The 18,825-nt window shown below is 29.0% G+C and overlaps 2 protein-coding genes across 10 annotated transcripts; both read right to left on the minus strand.

Annotated features, from left to right (window-relative positions):
- Window positions 1–7,104: 7,104 nt before the first annotated feature.
- LOC105204422 (cytochrome P450 6k1) lies at window positions 7,105–12,683 on the minus strand. Its single transcript, XM_026130937.2, has 6 exons — window positions 11,882–12,683; window positions 8,969–9,667; window positions 8,309–8,533; window positions 7,820–8,097; window positions 7,558–7,732; window positions 7,105–7,456 (listed from the first exon to the last, which is right to left on the minus strand). Exons 2-6 carry the CDS (start codon window positions 9,609–9,611, stop codon window positions 7,287–7,289), a joined length of 1,491 nt encoding a protein of 496 aa, XP_025986722.2. The 5' UTR covers window positions 9,612–9,667; window positions 11,882–12,683; the 3' UTR covers window positions 7,105–7,286.
- Window positions 12,684–13,097: 414 nt separating this feature from the next.
- LOC105195279 (cytochrome P450 6k1) lies at window positions 13,098–18,746 on the minus strand. Of its 9 annotated transcripts, none has more exons than XM_011160649.3 (8): window positions 18,608–18,746; window positions 17,507–17,778; window positions 17,304–17,416; window positions 14,957–15,642; window positions 14,276–14,500; window positions 13,787–14,064; window positions 13,510–13,693; window positions 13,255–13,424 (listed from the first exon to the last, which is right to left on the minus strand). In XM_011160649.3, the coding sequence occupies exons 4-8, from the start codon at window positions 15,594–15,596 to the stop codon at window positions 13,255–13,257; spliced, it is 1,497 nt and encodes a 498-aa protein (XP_011158951.2). In that variant the 5' UTR covers window positions 15,597–15,642; window positions 17,304–17,416; window positions 17,507–17,778; window positions 18,608–18,746. The 9 variants fall into 9 exon arrangements, with proteins under 9 accessions (XP_039304989.1, XP_011158951.2, XP_011158952.2 ...); XM_011160650.3 differs by having other exon boundaries at window positions 17,369–17,416; window positions 17,862–18,696; XM_026130940.2 differs by having other exon boundaries at window positions 17,862–18,696.
- Between the last annotated feature and the right edge of the window lie 79 nt (window positions 18,747–18,825).

Raw genomic sequence — 18,825 nt, forward strand, 5'->3', positions numbered from 1 at the left:
ACAATATATTTACTTTTAAAAAATATTATCCATGAGTTATATTTGTAAACAGAATGCATAATTAATGTTTGACTCTTATTTCCAACGTTTTATGTTCTAATTTTAACATTATTATCTTTGTCAGTAGATTTTAGCGTTAGAAATGTATTTTATTCATCAATACTTTACAGATGATATAGAAAACTATCAAAGACAACACAGTAATGTTTTAAAAACATGTTTAAAATTTTCATTTTGTACATGTTTTGGACATATTAAAAACATCCAACAGTTTAGTCTTGGATATCTTAACAATGTTTTAAAAATATCAAATGTTGCTGTTTTGTACTTTTTTTAAAACGTCCATTTTAGGACGCAGTAAATTAAAACTGAATTAAATTAATACATTTAACAAATTTAAGTAGATTAAGTAACTAGTCTAATAATTCAATATTATGAATAAATGACGTAAGAGCCACACCACATGTTTGTGTGAAAATTAATTTAATTTAATTGACAATTAGACGTTTCCATCCTTTGATTTAGATTATCTTCATTAAGCTTATTAATTCATTATATGCAATGATAATCAGGCTTGTGTAACGTAGGTACAAAAATGGACAGCCGAATATGCCTGTGTAAGGAACAATATTTATTCTGGCTCACCCTGTATACTCACCATCAGTTTCACTGCTCAGTTTTTTGCAACCGTTTGTTCGATCTACATCGTTATGATTTTGTACATCCGTTTCATGTAAGTTACTCTATCTCGGCTTAGTACTTTGTGTACGTTTTTTTATATTCCTTTAATTTATGCAATTGCCGTTATTTAAGGTTGTTACGTCGCGTCATTCTTAAGGAAAAATTTTTTGAACATAATTTTTTATTACGTTTATTCAAAAAATTTATGCAACGACGCGGACTATAATGTACACTGACTACAATTGTACCGCATCCATTTTGGTTGTCAATTTTTGTACCTGCGCTGCACAAGTCTGATTATCATCGCATATGGATTAATAAGCTTACTGAAGATAATGCTAACTAAAAGATCAGAACGTCTAATTGTTTAATAATTGTTTGTTAATGAAATTAAATTAATTCTTGCACGAACATCTTATGTTGGCTCTTACGGCATTTATTCATTGAGGAGAAGGCAATATTGGCATCCATTTTTATTTTATTAAATAACTTTGTTTATAAATAATATTTTTTATTAAAACTTGAACGATTACATTTGTCAGAGTGTTGTTTGACAGATAGATTATAGACTCAATGTAATGAAAGATTTATTATTTAGAACGTGATTTATAAAAATCTAACGTACTGCATAATCGGCGGAAGAAAAAAAGTGGTTGTAATGTGGCTATCTGTAAAAATAATTAAAACAAGTTAGTTTAGTTTAAAAAGCACAGTACTTTGTAATAAAACTATATATTTTTAATTTTTTATTGTTTAGAATTTTCCTGCGTTCAAAAGCTCTAAAAATACCATTAAACATTTCATTAAAAATATCATTTTATTCCTGTTTAACATTAAACAACAAAATGATGTTTCTAATGTATCTAAACACCGCTCTTTAAAAAGATAGTCAATTTATCAAAGAAATATTTTGATATAAAAGTTTTGCTTAAAAAACATTATTAACAAAATTCTATGTTATTGTTTAAGTTTTGGTATAACTCGAAATATATACGGCTAAATGAAAAATTAAATAAATATTCAAGTGTATGTATCTTCGTGTGATAATACACTCAAGTTTAAAAATAATGAGGAATTGTATGTAATTAAAGGTTAAAAGTGTACTTTGAAAAATTTTAGAAGTGTTCAAAAGTAAAAATACCTTATAACAATTGTCAGTCATTATGTTTTGGCATATTAACATCACTAAAAGACGGCGGGCTATTAAACAAATAGCTCCATAGGCAATTGTTAGAGTACGTCACCTAATAACGGAAATAATAGAGGTAGTTAGTATTGTCGACAGTAACCATAATACCCTCTTCTCTTCTAATATTAATTTATTTTTTCTGAGTTTTTCCTATTTTATAGTTTAATAATATTACGGTGTGACACAAATTTTGGATTTCAAGACGAAATAATTTTTATAGATTTCTCGTCCCTAAAAACAATTCCGTAAATAAAATTGCTCTATTACATCATATTTTTGAGCTATGCACTTTAGCTCAAAAGTGCCTTTTTTCTCAACTTTATGTCCAATTTACTGAAATGTAATGTGATACAAGAATTTCATTTGCAGATTGTTTTCAATAATGAAAGATCTATAAGAATCATTTAGTTTGTAGTCTAATAAAATTCAAGTTATCACACAATGTACATTACAATAAGAAATGATAATAGAATCGATGTCGATTTGACATTGATTCAACAACGAAATCATCAAACTAATATTATTTTGACATCGATTTGATAAGTCATTTCTCACTAAAATATATCTAGAACAATTATTCCTGAATTCTATATACGAAGTAAATCTGGAAATTTGTAGTTTAAACAGAGATAATTATTTTGAGAGACTTTTTATTTTATTCCCTGAGGTAACAAAAATTTACTAATTTCGTATGATGTGCGTGTTCTTTCTACGGAAGCAAAACTAGTGCGGCCTAAAAAATAATTTTGCTTTTCAAGTTAACTAAGGCAACACGTTGCGTTAAAAAATTATTTATATATGATGAACGTTTTAAAAATGTAAATATGTTTTGTACGTTAAATAATGAACGTTTTTAAAACATTTGTACTTACAATTAGACCATGGGCTTTTGAACCAAACTAAAACAAAATCTGGACATCTATCGAATGCTGTGTGCGGACTGACAAATACATTTAATTATAATATTTAATTATTTAATTTAATTATTTAATTTAATTTAATTTATTGTATACCTCAAAATATAACTGATTGTGAGTTAATCGCCATATGGCGGAAGTATTAACAATTGTACAAATACACAAGAGATGAAGTGCCAACAGCGGCCAGCACATAATCGTATTTGTTCTTGAGATACATTTTATATTTTAGTTATAAATTCAATACATTCGATAGATATCGATAAAGAAACCGATGTTTATTTATTACTCCGTTGTCATCTTGTTATCTTCTCTTATGCTCTATTCCTTTTCTTTTATAGTTAAACGAAATACAATTTACAATTTTAAATACGTTTTGTTTATTTCGACACATAAATCATGAAAAATTATTAGCCAACAGTATCTTATAATATAGTCGCGCGCTATGACAAAACAGAAATGAAATAAGTTGTTACGTCCTGCGTAGCAACAATTTTTTTTCTTTCGAAAATGGATACGTTGTTCGACACCGGATGCGCACAAGCTTCAAACATCAACAGACGTTAAAGTCAGGAAGTCGAAATGCACAGGCATGCACGTAACCCTTTCAGCTTCCAAAAGTCAGCGCCCACGCTACAATAAATCGCTCAAAAAATTATGATTCTCTGTAGATCGCTAACGGATCGCCCACTCTCTTTACCGGAAAGCCTGTCAAAAAAAAAAAAAAAAAAAATTACAGGATGTTTTAAATGGACGGCGTTTTTTAACGCGTGTCCTATTGGCGAAGCGTTAGAGACAAAGAGCGTCATTAAACCAAAATTCGTATTAGACTCCGCAATACACAACAATAAACAATAATTATAATACTTACATTTTATGTACTGTTTCCAAATCCTGCCATTTGAAATCCGCCATTTCGAATTTTATAATTCTATCTTCAGATTCATAATCAACGACCTCGAAAATCTTATAGTAATCATTTTTAAGTCGATTTGTCAAGTTTTCGCATTTTAATCGAAGATATTGTAAGATCATTCGTGACTTTTTTGGATTTTCGACGCCATATTTTAGCCGCTATATTGCATTTGACAAATCGCCACGTTTTATTCGAATCTATACGAGTATACGAATATTATGAGAACTCAAACGTTTTTTTCCGTTTTTGCGTTAATTTTTGGAAGGAGAGGTGGCCTGTTTGACGCGAAACGTCCCATATTATATAGGTATGTATTATTGATAATATTAAACTATTTTGTGTGTTTATGGCTTACTAAAACTGTTTATATTTCATTCTTTTTTAACATTTTAATTCTGAATTGTAACACAAGAAAAACTAGTGCTATTGTGAACTGTGATAACTTAGGTACACTTTTGAGTAGCAGCGGGCTAGTTTTAACTAATTAGAAAACACATTTTAGAAGTACGCTTCTTGAATTTGTCATACAAACTATTAGCCGCATATGTAACTAAGTGAATATCATCATTATCACTTGAAGTATGTTTTTCATCCGTTTCATGAGACACGGTGTAATTTAAAAGAATCATAATTAATGCCATTTTTATAATTAACAGACTCAATTTCTGTCCTGAAATTGCCATATAAATTTACAATAATATATACATAAAAGAAAGAAAGATGACAGCCTGTTTTCAGTGTTATGTATATCGTAGGCAAATACATAGTATAAGACATAGTTTTAGGAATATAGTATATGACTAGGTAAATGCTCTCTGCCTGGTCAAATTGCTTAGAATTAAAAACACACAATGCCAGCTTTAGAAACATAAAAATTATATGAATTTTTAGTCAGATACTATTTTCCTAAAATAACTATTTAGTAACGACATATGCACGACAAATTCTGTATAAGGAATAACTTACAGAAATCTATACATATATATATATATATCAATTCAATGCATTAATTTTGATTTAAATACCGTATGATAGATAGTATGAGATTGAAATCAATAGAATGTCTACTGTGTTAACCATATATCTATATAAGAAAAGATCCGATTAAAACCGATTAAAAATACTACGATTTCTATTGTTACTCTTTTGTGGTGACTGATAGACCTGGTAGAGAACGATACATTTACATAGAAGATTTTAATCGTTTCTTATCCTATATTTTTAGAATAAAGTTCCGAAAAGGTGAATCCTCCAAATTGGCTACAAATTGGTATACTACTGTATTCTGGTGCACTAATTACGAATATGATAATAAAAATCACCGACAAGGTCATTTTTAAGGTAAAAAATTATTAAAAACTTGAAAAATATCAGTTTTTAAATATTATTTTGATAAATATTAATTTAATCAAAAAATATTTTAAATAAAAGTTATAGCTCTTGAAATGATACATTATTTATGTATTATACATTTTTTGCATAGAACTAATAGTTTAAAAAAAAACAAGATAATATAAAAAATACTTGCTTCAAGTGGAACTTTAATACTTTAATTAAAAAACAGCTTAATAAAATTTTCATAATTATTATTGTTTTACTATATTATTTTGTTACCTATATCTCATACTCATACCTGATTATTATAAAAATTTTATTAGACTGTTTTTTAAGAGTACAATATGTCACTGGCCGAAAACTTTTGCACGCCACTGTATATATTGACTTACTCTAGTACATATAAAGTATTCAAAAATATCTTCCAGAATTTATCTCTTCTATTAAATGTTAACAGTATAAGACTGTTGACTCGCAAAACTCTAACTTTAATCTTAAGTCAGCACAACCATTATTTTCTCCAAATCAGCTAGAGCAACAAAATCAGGAATTGAGCAACAAATTAGCAACAAAAAAGCAACAAATTTCTATTCGTGATTTATTATTGATTGTGCTGCTTTGGCTGGGTCAACTTAATAAACGTTGTACCGCATATGCTTACGAAGAGGTTTTTAATTATTTTTGGAAAATGGAAATGTCGCAATATAACTTTGTCATACCATTAAATTTGTAAAAAAATAAGCTTTATTTTGCTTATAAAAAGAAGTAAAAATTTTGAAAACAATAAGTAAGTGGAAGAAAGTATAAAAGATATTAAAAAATAATTTTTTTTATTACTGTTATAAAGTACTCTCTAAGCCATTTAACTTTAAATTTGAACATTTTTTTACTATCTCTTATAGTTTCGACGATATATGCTTCAGCAGGAAAAAAAAACAATTTTCTTTAAACGGGTGCTTCGCCCCTAAAAGTGCATTAAGCTACGTTTAAAAAAATACGTGTCTCTTAATTTTATCTGTATTACAACATATTAAAAGCTCGTCTAAATCTGAGACAGACACTTCGTAACGTTCCTTGTTAATCTTAAAGTTGATTTATAATAGTCGTTACCGTAAGAAATTGACCAATCATAGTCAATTATTCTTTTATAAATTGACTATAATTTGCCAATTTTTTTATGATTACGGCTATTATAAACCAGCATTTATCCTTGAAAAAGTTCGAATTTAGAACATAATTCATATAACTTTTATATGTACATATATGTATACCTGTATGTATATGTGTATATGTGTGTGTGTGTGTGTGTGTATGTGTGTGTGTATAATATAGGCAACGCATCTTACACAATTAAAGACACTTTACGTGGGTGCTCTTCAGCAAACAACAAATAGACAGAGGAATAATTTTATCTTTGTTCCTTACTGAATTTCAAGCAATAACGTCTCTAAATTTAACACCATGTTCCAATATAAATAAAATAATTGACTAATGTTAGTGAAAAAGTCCCGTATTTAAATTAACAATGCTTTAAAATATTACAAAAAAAAAACAAAAAAGTAACTGAAAAATAACTTTAAGTTACTTTTTGAATAACTGTAACTGTAACAAGTTATTTTTACAAAGTAACTTTTTCAATCTTGTATTTTATATAAAGCATAGTTACCTGAGTATAGAAATTGTACGCCTTTCATTCTTACTTATAAAAGACATTTGTGTAACAATAGTTATTTTTAACAATTGCAAGATAATGTACTATTTAAAGAGATAATATTGTGTTATACAATTGTAAATATACAACTTTTCGAGTCTTTTTAAATATTTTTTCTATTTGATGTTTTTCAGCAGCTCTATTCGATTCAATATGTTCTCTACGTATAAAAAAATAGTCTCAATAGGTTTAATTTTTATTGATGCAATAAATTACACTAAAATTTCTTTTTTCGCTTTCACCAAAATTATAAACATATATATATTTTACAATAATTTCAGAAAGTTTATACTAGCTTCAGCTATAAAAAAAGGCCTAAAAGTCATTAAAAAATACTAATCAACAAATGACTCAATCTTCTAGAGATTAATGGTTTATTTCACAAAGAGAAATTTAATATACATTGACATATTTGATATTTCACTTATTTCTAAAGTTTTAAATAATAAATCTTTAAATTTTTTCTTATTTGTGAACTATAACAATTTGGATAGACTTGTTTCATTAAGTCCAAGGATGGTAAAAAAAACGCTATTTTTAATTACGTTTCTTGAATTTCACATATAGTCCATTAGCCACATATGTTAATACGTGAAAAGCATCATTGTTACGTGAAGTATGTTTTTTATCCGTTTCATAAGACACAATGTATTTTGAGAGAATCGTAATTAACGCTATTTTTACAATTAAAAGAGCAAATCTCAGTCCTAAAATTCAGTACATATTATCATATAAATTTGCAATATATAGGTATAAAAAATAAGAAAGATGACAGCGTGTTTTCCGTGTTATATGTTTTATAACTTACCCATACACGATCGGGGTCCAACACCGAATGCCAAGAATTCATAAAACTGTTTGTTCTTTGTTCTTAACGGAATAAAGTTTTGTGGATTAGAAAAGTATTTGGGATCTTCATTCGTCGAAGTTATAGAAAGATACACTGGAACATTCTTTTCGATTATTAATTCAGTGCCTGGTACCTGAAAATGACATAAATGTATGTAATACTCAAGGAAGTTGAGGAAAGGCTATGCAGTAGAATCTGTCCAGCTACTTGTGTCGCTTACCTTATAGTTCCGTGCAGCTATTCTATCAGTATGGGGTATTGGAGGGTGCAGTCTCATTGATTCAGCTATGACGCTGTCCAAGAAAGATAGCTCATTAATCAAATCCATGGTCAATTCTTTTCCGGACAGGTATGCCTTTATCTCGTTGTATAAAGTATCTTGGTGTTCCGGGTGACGCGCCAGATCGTATAGGGCAAAAGCGATTGCAGTCGCGCTAGCTTCGAATCCGACAAGGTACAAACTTGTGGGATGTGCCAGTAAATTCTCACCTTCAAACTCTACGACATTAATTAAATGATAAATTAATTAAACAATTAAACTATAATATTAATGCTTAATAGGTTGTTATAATTTTTCTTAAGAAATCATGAATCTGATGCAATAAACATGTATCAAATTTTACAATATTAATAATAGAGTATCTATATAATACGTACAAATACTGCACAATAATATAATTTTTTAAATGTTATAAAATGTGGTCTTTACTGTAAATGGGATTCTGTTCTCCATTTCTGAGTGCTAACATGGAATCTATCATATCTCCTCTCTTAAACCCCAGCTTTTCTCTGTTATTCATGGAGTTCCAGAAAATCTCGCGAAAAGAATTCGCGTGACGTTTAACAAACGGTGCAACTAAGAAATCCCATTCGGGAAAGAAGAAGAGAATAATGAATACAATGGCGCCCTTTAATCCTTCGAAGACCTTCAAACCTGCAAATGCGTAATGTGTTTAATTCTATATATGACAATTACACGTATATTTGATAAAAGTAACGTTGTATATCCTCTTTTTTTATTTTCTATGATTATAGAACAAACATTTTTATATTTCTGTTTTGGTAAAAAAGTTTTTATAATATCATATTTTTTTGTATACTTAATAATATTAATTTATAAAGTTTTTTAAAAAAATACCCTAAATTTTAGATTTTATGAGCACTATTAAAGTGTTCGAATTAGTATAAAAAGTTTGAAAAATTTTCTGGAAAACCATAAAATTATATTACAAGTTACATATAAAATCAGTTTCGAAATTTATATAGAAATTCTGAAAAATTATGTGAAGAATACTGAGAAAAATAATTACTGGTAAAGCAAAAGCTGTTTCCAGGATCTACACCAGATAAAATCAACGCGTAATCTCACCGTTTTTTACAAAGGCAGCTTCCTTTTCATCGAATGAATTTATGCTGATGCCGAACATCAGCGAAGCTATGACACTGCTAGAATAACGAGCACCGAGATTCTTAGCTTCCCATTCTCTTCGTCCAGCCTCGTCTGCCGTTGGCAATTTCTCGATGAAATTCAACATAGATTTTCCGCATTCTACCATCAGCGGCATCATATTTTTCAGTTTCTGTCCTGTCAAGGTTGGAGTCAGCTTGGCCCTGAGGTATTTCCATCTTGGCTGCTTTATGGATAGGAGGCTGGTCATGCCTGCCATGTCCCTCTCGAGGCCCGAACCAAATTGCCGATTCGAGAAGATATCAAAATCCTTGATCATAATCTGTTTAATTAAGCCGTGGTCTCGTAGAAGCAGCATGGGTTTATAGAAGACATAAAAGCCAATGTAGGGATCGTTCGGCTCGGCGCTGTTGTATATTTCGCTTAATATCCTAGCCGGAGGCTTCTTCATAGTGATGCAGTCTTTGAAATTACCGAAGAGCAGATGCGTCGGTGGGCTTTTCACACCGCGTCTACTCCAATATGACAACCTGTACTTGGCGTTCGCGTAGAAGAGGCTGAGGATTATTATTAGTGCGGTCGTGGAATAAATTAAGTAGTCCATCGTCGATAGGCGGATGGCGTAATATTTGTTGACTTATACGTTTCTTCCAATTGTTTCTAACGTTCAGAAATAGTTTAGAGTTGTTTAATGTTGTTTTTTTGACGCGTATTTTATATATCTAAGAAGGTTATATCTTGTCTACCTTTTTATTAATATAAGTTTAGTTAATCCGTTTTTTTGTCAAGTTTTCTTCGAAAGTAATATTGTGATAAAAATTAATATATTAAAATAATAAATATAGCATTATATGCCGATCGAAGCCGGTTCTTAGTGCTAAATAACTTTTTTTAAGTGAATTTATAAGCATTTACAATTTTCTCCCAAACTGCAAGTCGTAATTTTTCCGGATTTAAAACGTATAGAAATTAATAAAATTTCTTATTCAGGCTAGTTTAGTTTGTTCTTATTGCAGTATTTTATAAACCAGAAGATTATGAGATTTTATTAGAAATATTGAAAATTATATTCTTTTTTTTGTTTTTAATATTATAATCTAAACTTATAAATTCAAATTTTATTTTAAAACTATCTTAAGTACTGTCTTAGAAAATGAGATACAAAATAACAAATAAAAATCATAAAATTTTCTTGAAAAATTGTATGTAATCTATATGAATCGATTTTCATAATTAAAGGAAACTTATAGTAACAAATATAATCTTTTTTTTTTTATGTGAATAAAATGATAGAGAAACTATACTTTCATATAATAAATTTAAACAGTTATAATTTTTCAGTGTTTTAAAGTACTGTCGGGATCTATCCTTATCGTGAAAATACGAGGTTTACTCTGCTAATGACTTATAAAAAAAATCCCTTATTAAAAAGGGCTGATAGAAAACGGTTAAATATTAGTACTTTTGAAAAATTGTATCATTACTGTTCTGGTTTTTCTGATGCATTTTTTTTATCCAAAAAACATTTATCGTAATGAATATAATTCTATTGGATGTATGCCTTATATTATCAAAACAACAAAGAATATATTATATTGTATAATAATTTCCATCATTTATAATTTTTAATGCTAAAATTTATAAATGTTGGAATAAATAATTATGTACAAATTTATAACTATAATATTTTACGATACACACATTTTATAAATGCTAATCTTTTTATACCATAGTCATTTAATAATGTTATATAATATTCTAGTAGACAGTCAAACTTTGATACCAACGTAAATTAATCTGAAAATCTTCATAATTTCTAGTGTTTTCTATGAGTGTAAGCATACACATATTCTATATTCTATTATATTACGTTTTCTGCATTTGCATGTAGTTATCATAACATATACGAATCGACCTACAGAAATTCTATCGTGTTTTGTCGGAGCAATGGTTCACTGGTTTTCATGGTTCTCGAAATGATTATTTACTTATAACATATTCCATAAGGGTACTGCTAAGTACTTGGTATCTATGTAAATGAATCTCAACTTAACTTTGCAATAACTTATTGCTTCTTATATGAGTTTTATCAGGTTTGTTTTTTACTGCTGCACTAGATTACACTAGAATTTTTCTTCTCATCATAATTCAAAGATATATCTACTTTACTTTAACTGTAGAAAACCTAGCGTGTTTGATTCTGTCCATGGGGAAATTTTCCAAACTGAGAAGCTATCATTCTACATACTTACAGTTCATGATTAACGTAACTATCAATATGCTCTAGTCGTTACATTAATCAAACTGCGAGTGTGTAGAAAGATAGCGAATGTTTAGTTTAGCAACGAGACTAATGTATCACTAAAAAGTACAAATCAAATAAATGACGTTAATCTTCTTGCGTTCAACGGTTTACTACACAAAAGGTGATTTAACAGATTTGATATTTTACTAATTTCTAAAGTTTGTCTTTTTATATTTGGTTGCATCTGAAGATACGTTTAAAAAAGTACAGTTTTTAATGTGCCAAAAAAATAAATTATTTGAAAAAATGCTAAAAAGCTTTTTGTCGTAGTAAGACAATTATAGTATGCAAAAACAATTTATATATGAAAAATATTTTGAAAAGCATGATATAAAAAAAGAAAAATTATTATTCGATTCAAATAGTATGATAATCAGAATTTTACGATACAATCGTAAAATTAAAGCGTATTGTGCAATTTCTTTGGACAAAAGTAACTCGAGCAAGTACAATCAACCAAATTTGTATGACTTTTTGTAAATTGTTTTGTTTAAATTGTTTTCTTTAAATCAGAACTGTTCAGGTTTTGTACTTTTGAGCTTGAAATTAAAATATATAGGTGTTCATACCTGTTGCCGTTCCTTACTTCACTGTTGTTTGTCATAGCGTGCGGTTATATTATGAGATATTATTTATAAGCTATTTACAATATATTTAACTTTACAAAATATTATTGATGTATTCTGTATTTGTATCAAAACGGAATACATAATTAATATTATTATCTTTGTCAGTAGGATTCTGCTTCATAAATATATTTTATTCGTGAATATGCATGTTACTTTATAGGTGATGATATAAAAAATTTTCTAAAGACACCACAGCAATATTTTAAAAATATGTTTAAAATTTATACTTTGTATGTTTTAAATATTAAAAACGTCCAAGTTAAATCCTGGATATCTTAAAAATGTTTTAAAAACATCCAATATTGCTTTTTTGGATTTTTTTCAAAACGTCCATTTTAGGACAAAGTGGTCTAAAACTGGATTAAATTAATACATTTAACAAATTTAAGTAGACCAAGTAACTCACGTAATATTACGGTGTAACACAAATTTTAGATCACAATCGAGACAAAATAACTTTATAGATTTTTGTCCCTAAAAACAATTCCGTAAATAAAGATTTTCTATCACATTATATTTATGAGTTATTTATTTTAGGTCAAAAGTGCCATTTTTGGCAACTTTAAATCCAATTTACCGACATGTGACATGATAAAGGAATTTCGTTTGCGGATCGTTTTCAATGACAAAAAATCTATAAAAGAATTATTTGGTTTGTAGTCTAAAACTATTTAAGTTATCACACAATGTACATCACAATGAGAAATGATAATAAAATCAATGTCGATTTGACATTGATTTAACATCAAATTCATCAAACTAATGTCGTTTAGACATCGATTTGATAAGTCATTTCTTACTAGTATATATATCTAGAACAATTATTCCTAAATTCTATATACTGAATCTGGAAATTTGTAGTTTAAACAGATTGAGATAATTATTTTGAGGGGCTCTTTATTTTATTCTCTCAGGTAACAAAAATGTACTAAATTCACGCGGTATGTGTGTGTGTGTGTGTGTGTGTGTGTGTGTGAGAGTGTTTTCTATGAAAGCAAAACTCTTCATGCAGCCTAAAAAAAATTTGGCTTGTCAAGTTAATCAAATCAACACGTTGCGAGCAAACGTAAAAAATTATTAATAGAAAATGAACATTTTAAATATGTTCAAATGTAAGTATGCTTTGTACGTTAAATAACGTAGATCCCTAAAACTGTTTATATTTTTCTATCATTTATATGTATTGTAATATTTTAATTCCGCATTGTAATACAAGAAAATTGATTTAGTAACACTATTTGTGAACTAGGACAACTTATATACACTTTTTTATTGACAAAGTCTTAGAAGACTAGTATTAAGAAACGCAATTCCTAATTACGTTTTTTAAATTTCACATACAGACCATCAGCCGCATATGTAAAAACGTGAATAGCATCATTATCACTTGAAGTACATTTCTTATCCGTTTCATAAGACATAGTGTAGTTTGATAGAATTGTAATTAACGCCACTTTTACAATTAATAGAGCCAACCTTTGACCTAAAATTTAATGCAAATTGCTTCATAAATTTGGAATAATATATACATTAAAAAACAAAAAACATAACAGCGTGTTATATTTTACCTATACATGATCGGGGTCCAATACCGAATGCTAAGGATTCATAAAACTTTTTGTTCTCTCTGTTATCTGTTCTTAACGGAATAAAGTCTCGAGGATTGGAAAAGTATTTGGGATCTTGATTTGTCGAATTTACAGAAACATATACTGGAACATCTTTCTCAATTGTTAATCCAGTGTTTGGTAACTGAAAATGACACAGATATATATAACAATCAAGAAGTCAAGAAAAGAACATACAGAAGGAGTTTTATTCAGTTACTTGTGATGTGGTACTTACCTCATAATTCCTTGTAGCTATTCTATCAGTAACAGGTAGAGGAGGGTGTAGCCTTAATGATTCAGCTATAACGCTGTCCAAGAAAGAAAGTTCATTGATCAGATCCATGGTCAATTCTTTTCCGGAAAGGTGTGTCTTTATCTCGTTGTATAAAGTATCTTGGTGTTCCGGGTGACGCGCCAGATCGTATAGGGCAAAAGCGATTGCAGTCGCGCTAGCTTCGAATCCGGCAATATAAAAACTACTGGGATGTGCCAATAAATTGTCACCCTCGAACTCTACGACGTTAATTAAATGATAAAATAATTTAATGATTAAACAATGGTTTTAATGCTTAATAAATTGTTATGATCATTCTTAATAAATCAAGAATCTAATGCAAAAAAGTATATTGAATTTCATAATATTAATAGCAGAGTATCGTTATATTACGTACAAAAGGTTACACAATAATATAATTGTTTAAATTTTACAGAATGTGATCCTTACTGTAAATAGGATTTTGTTCTCCATTTTTGAGTGCCAACATAGAATCTATCATATCTCCTCTCTTGAACCCCAGCTTTTCTCTGTTATTCATGGAGTCCCAGAAAATCTCGCGAAAGTAATTCGCGGGTTGTTTAATAAATGGTGCGACTAAAAAATCCCATTCAGGAAGGAAGAAGAGGATAATGAACGCAATGCCGCGCATAAATCCTCTGAATATTTTTGTACCTATAAATGCGTAGTTTATGTAATTTTATATATGTAATTATACATATATTTGATAAATGCAGCATATTCTTCTCTTTTAATTTCTATGATTACACAATAAAAAATTAATAATTTTCTAATTTTACTTCTAATAAAAAAAATTTTATATTTTATAATATTAAGATTTTTTATTATTTTAAATTTATGAAGATTTCTAAAAAAATACCGTAAACATTTTTAAACTTTATGAGCATTTTTAAAGTATTCCAATTGTATAAAGAATCTGAGAAATTTTCTGAAAGATTATAAAATTACTAGTCATAAAATCAGAAAGTTTGAATTTTACATAGAAAGTCTTAAACATTATTATATAAAGAATTCTAAAAAAAATTTTCACTGTAAGGCAGCAAATCATAATGTGGAGCTAAAGCTATCTGTCGACTTCTGCGCAAATGTAAAATCAGCGCAATGTCTCACCGTTTTTCAGGAAGGCAGTCTCCTTTTCATCAAATGAATTTATGCTGATGCCGAACGCCAAAGAAGCCATGACATCAGTGCTATAACGGCCACCGATATCCTTCACCTCCCACTTGCTTTGGCCAGCCTCGTCTGTCGACAATTTCTCGATAAAGTTCAACATGGATTTTCCACATTCAGCCATCAATGGTATCATATTCTTCAGTTTCTGTCCGGTCAAAATCGGAGTCAGCTTGTTCCTCAAATATCTCCATCTTGGCTGCTTTATAGATAGGATGCTGTCCAGGCCCACCGAGTCTTTCTCAATGCCTGAACCGAATCGTCGATTCGGGAAGACATCAAAGTCCTTGATCATCACCTGTTTGATCAGATCATGGTCTCGTAATAGCAACATAGGTTTGTGGAAGATATAAAAGCCGATGTAGAGATCGTCCGGGTCGGCGCCGTTGTAGATTTCGCGCATTACTTCAGCCGGTGGCTTCTTTAGAGTAATGCATTCTTTGAAATTGCCGAAGAGCAAATGCGTCGGCAGGCTCTTCACTCCGCGTCTACTCCAATAGGACAGTCTGTACTTGGCGTACGCGTAGAAGAGACTGACGAATATTATCAGCACGGTTGTGAAATAAATCAAGCAGTCCATCGTCGATGGGATGATATTCGTTGACGTATACCTTTCTATCGATCATCTATAGCGTACAATTTAGTGTTTCAAATTTTTTGACTCATAACTTATATGTTCTAAGAAAACAACTACATCTTGCCTTTGAATAACTTGAATATACTCTAATGATTATATTCTGATACGCTAAGAAATGTTACTTAACACTTCCCCCTCTTTATTAAGATAAGCGATTAATTGATCTGTTTTGTGGAGTTATCTTTAAAAGAAATATTGCGATAAGAATATTGCAGTGGTTCTATATATACAGACCAGTTTAGTTCGTTTTTATTTCAACTATATATATACTCTATATATTATAGAGGATTAGATATTATTAGAAATAGAAAACTTATATTTTTTTTTGTTTTTAATAGTGTAGCCGGTATTCATAATGCAATCTCATTTCAAGACTTTCCTTGACTAACGTCTGAGAAAATGCTAATATGGTTTTGTGATTGGATAATGACATCTCAAGACAGTATTTGAGTTAATTTTAGATAAGAATATGTATAAATCTACTTTAAATACCGGCCTATGTATCTTTATTTTAGTAAATATCTATCTAATCTTTATTGTTAAATACTGTATTAAATATCATATTAACTATCTTATAACTTAATTACTTTTTTCTGTATTATGTTAATTTAAAATAATTTAAAATAATCCAGTAAATACCAAAGTTACAGTTACAAAAACTCGTGGTCTTGTAGTTGAAAAGTTAAAGATTAAATAATAGAACTTAAAAGTTAATTATAATTTTTTAAAATAATGAATAATGTAAAGCAAACTATCCTTTGGTTTTTCGAATTATAATTAAGTTAATCTTAACAACCAAAATACAGTTAGCGGAATGTTTCGAATGTACTTGTCCTTCTTCAAACGCATTAATTTACATTTCTAATATCGAATTACTATACTTAAATATAAATTTTTAACATGAGCTAATAACTATGCTGATTTTTGTTCGTTATATAAAAATCAGCATAGTTTTGTTCGTCGATGCAACGCGAGAACAGTCTGAATCCATGGTCGATTGTGAGACAACGTCTCGATGTTCCGAGTCTCTCAATTGAGATGTAATAATTTAAATAAATAATATTAGTTTGAATACCTAATACTAATTTAACTAAATAAAAATAATTTAGATAAATAAAATAATTCAAAAATATAAAAATTTTTAACATGGTCCCAATAATTTAAATGAACTGACGAATACATTAATAATTTTAAAACTTACAAATAGTATATCGCATGGATAAAGTACTGTGTTCGGTTGTGTGTCTGTTTTGTGCGGAGTTAACTGCAAGACTGAGCATGAAGAGCTTGTCAAGAACGTGGAGCAGATAATATCCACGTTCTCTTTGATTGTATCCTACAATGTAATTGTTACATAATACCCTTGTTATGTAAAACTTATATTTGTTGAATGAAACAGAACTAACAGTTTTATTACTGTAACTTGGTGTTTCCTAGGAATTTATATTGCCTGTATTATCTACATAGTAAAGATTTATGTAAAGTAAATAATACGTAGCTAATCTATATAAATGTAATCTTGAAACGTATGGCATATCCTGTTTAATAAGATATAAAATATTTGTATCTTTTTAATATATATCAATTTTTATTATTAATAAAGTCAATTAAAAATTAAATCAACTGATATATCCAGTTATCAAATAATACCTATCCTACGTTTTTCCTATTTTCTGCTTTGTTTACAATCTTTACGGAAACATTGAAGTATGTACGTGAGGTATGAGCCGGCCCCTCTATCGCCAATTAACTTTGTCGGTCCACTGAAATTATATAATCAAAGATAATAGCAAACTGTAAAATTTAAAACTAATTATCTTAATTGTAGAAAAATACTAAATATTACTTCTTACTTTGGTTATTCATTTTATTAATTTCTTTTGCTATAATTAATTTTTCTTCTCCTACTTGATAATCTATTATGTCTTGTCACTTTTTTAGTTTCGTACCAACTATTTTTATAAATAATTTTGAAAATAGCTTTTTTTTCTAATACAGTTAATAGAACAAAATACAAAATATAGTGTTATAGCCAGATATACTATACTCTCTTCAAAATTTATGTCTTCTGTAAAGTTTCGGACAATTGATCTTTGCACTCATATTCCATCCTTGCAATCCAAGCCTAAAAAAAATTATGATAAGGTCAATTATAAATTGTATGGTTAACTTAAAATAACATTTGATGTAAATATCGCACAATCTTACTACAGCAGAAATTGTGCTGACAAACTTCAGCGTCAAGTATATTTGATAAATGACACCTTAATTGCACTTTGTACTGTTATGTTAAACAATGATAGTTGATCGTAGAAACTTATGTAAGGATTCGAATTAAACGGAAGATTCTCTTTTGCAGAATGTGTAGGAGATGCTAAAAAACTTGGAGCATTGTTTGATGCAGAGAAAGTTGTATTACAACTAAAACCATTTTTCAATCTACTACTTTCTTACGTAATAATTTATTTGCATTTTTTAGTAGAGCACCGAATTAATTTCTTATTTAATATATTCATTGAAATATATGCATAATACTTTTAACAAGAAAGATTGCTGCAATTATACGAATCGAATGCATGTTACAGCTGAGCCACGAGACATTTATGAAACGTCTTGCAAAATTTATACGTTACTTGAGATTTTCTCTGTAACGTGTGAAAAGTACGCTTTTTTCCATTTGCTCAATAAAATTTACCGATATTTTGAATTAAAAATAGTTATCTAATTTTCACGTCAAATCGCTTGTAAGAAAACAAGAAAATAATATTAGACATCTGTATTATCCTATTAATTTTGATTTTATATTTATTACTTATTGTTTTATAATATTGAACATGCGTGCAATTGTTAATATATACATATAATTCATGCATATTCGCATACGTAAATATATTATACACACATATTAAGCTAATATACATCAATGAAAAGTAAGCCCGTTCTAGCCTTCTTACATTGTCATAAATCGCCTAAAAATTTTATTCTCAAATTACAAATAACGAAATGCATGAAAAAATGTGATGAGAGAAAAGGGAGAGTATCCGTATGATATCTGTATAGCGATAACATCGTCGCTCGCTTCAAGTTTATCACTGTTTGTTGCTGTTTGTCACCGCCAAAGAGGTAGCGACTGGTAGCGACCTCGTGGTGACACCTGCTTGCATAGTGGCGC

Source organism: Solenopsis invicta, chromosome 5 (genome assembly GCF_016802725.1).
Source record: "Solenopsis invicta isolate M01_SB chromosome 5, UNIL_Sinv_3.0, whole genome shotgun sequence".
Lineage (NCBI taxonomy): Eukaryota > Metazoa > Arthropoda > Insecta > Hymenoptera > Formicidae > Solenopsis > Solenopsis invicta.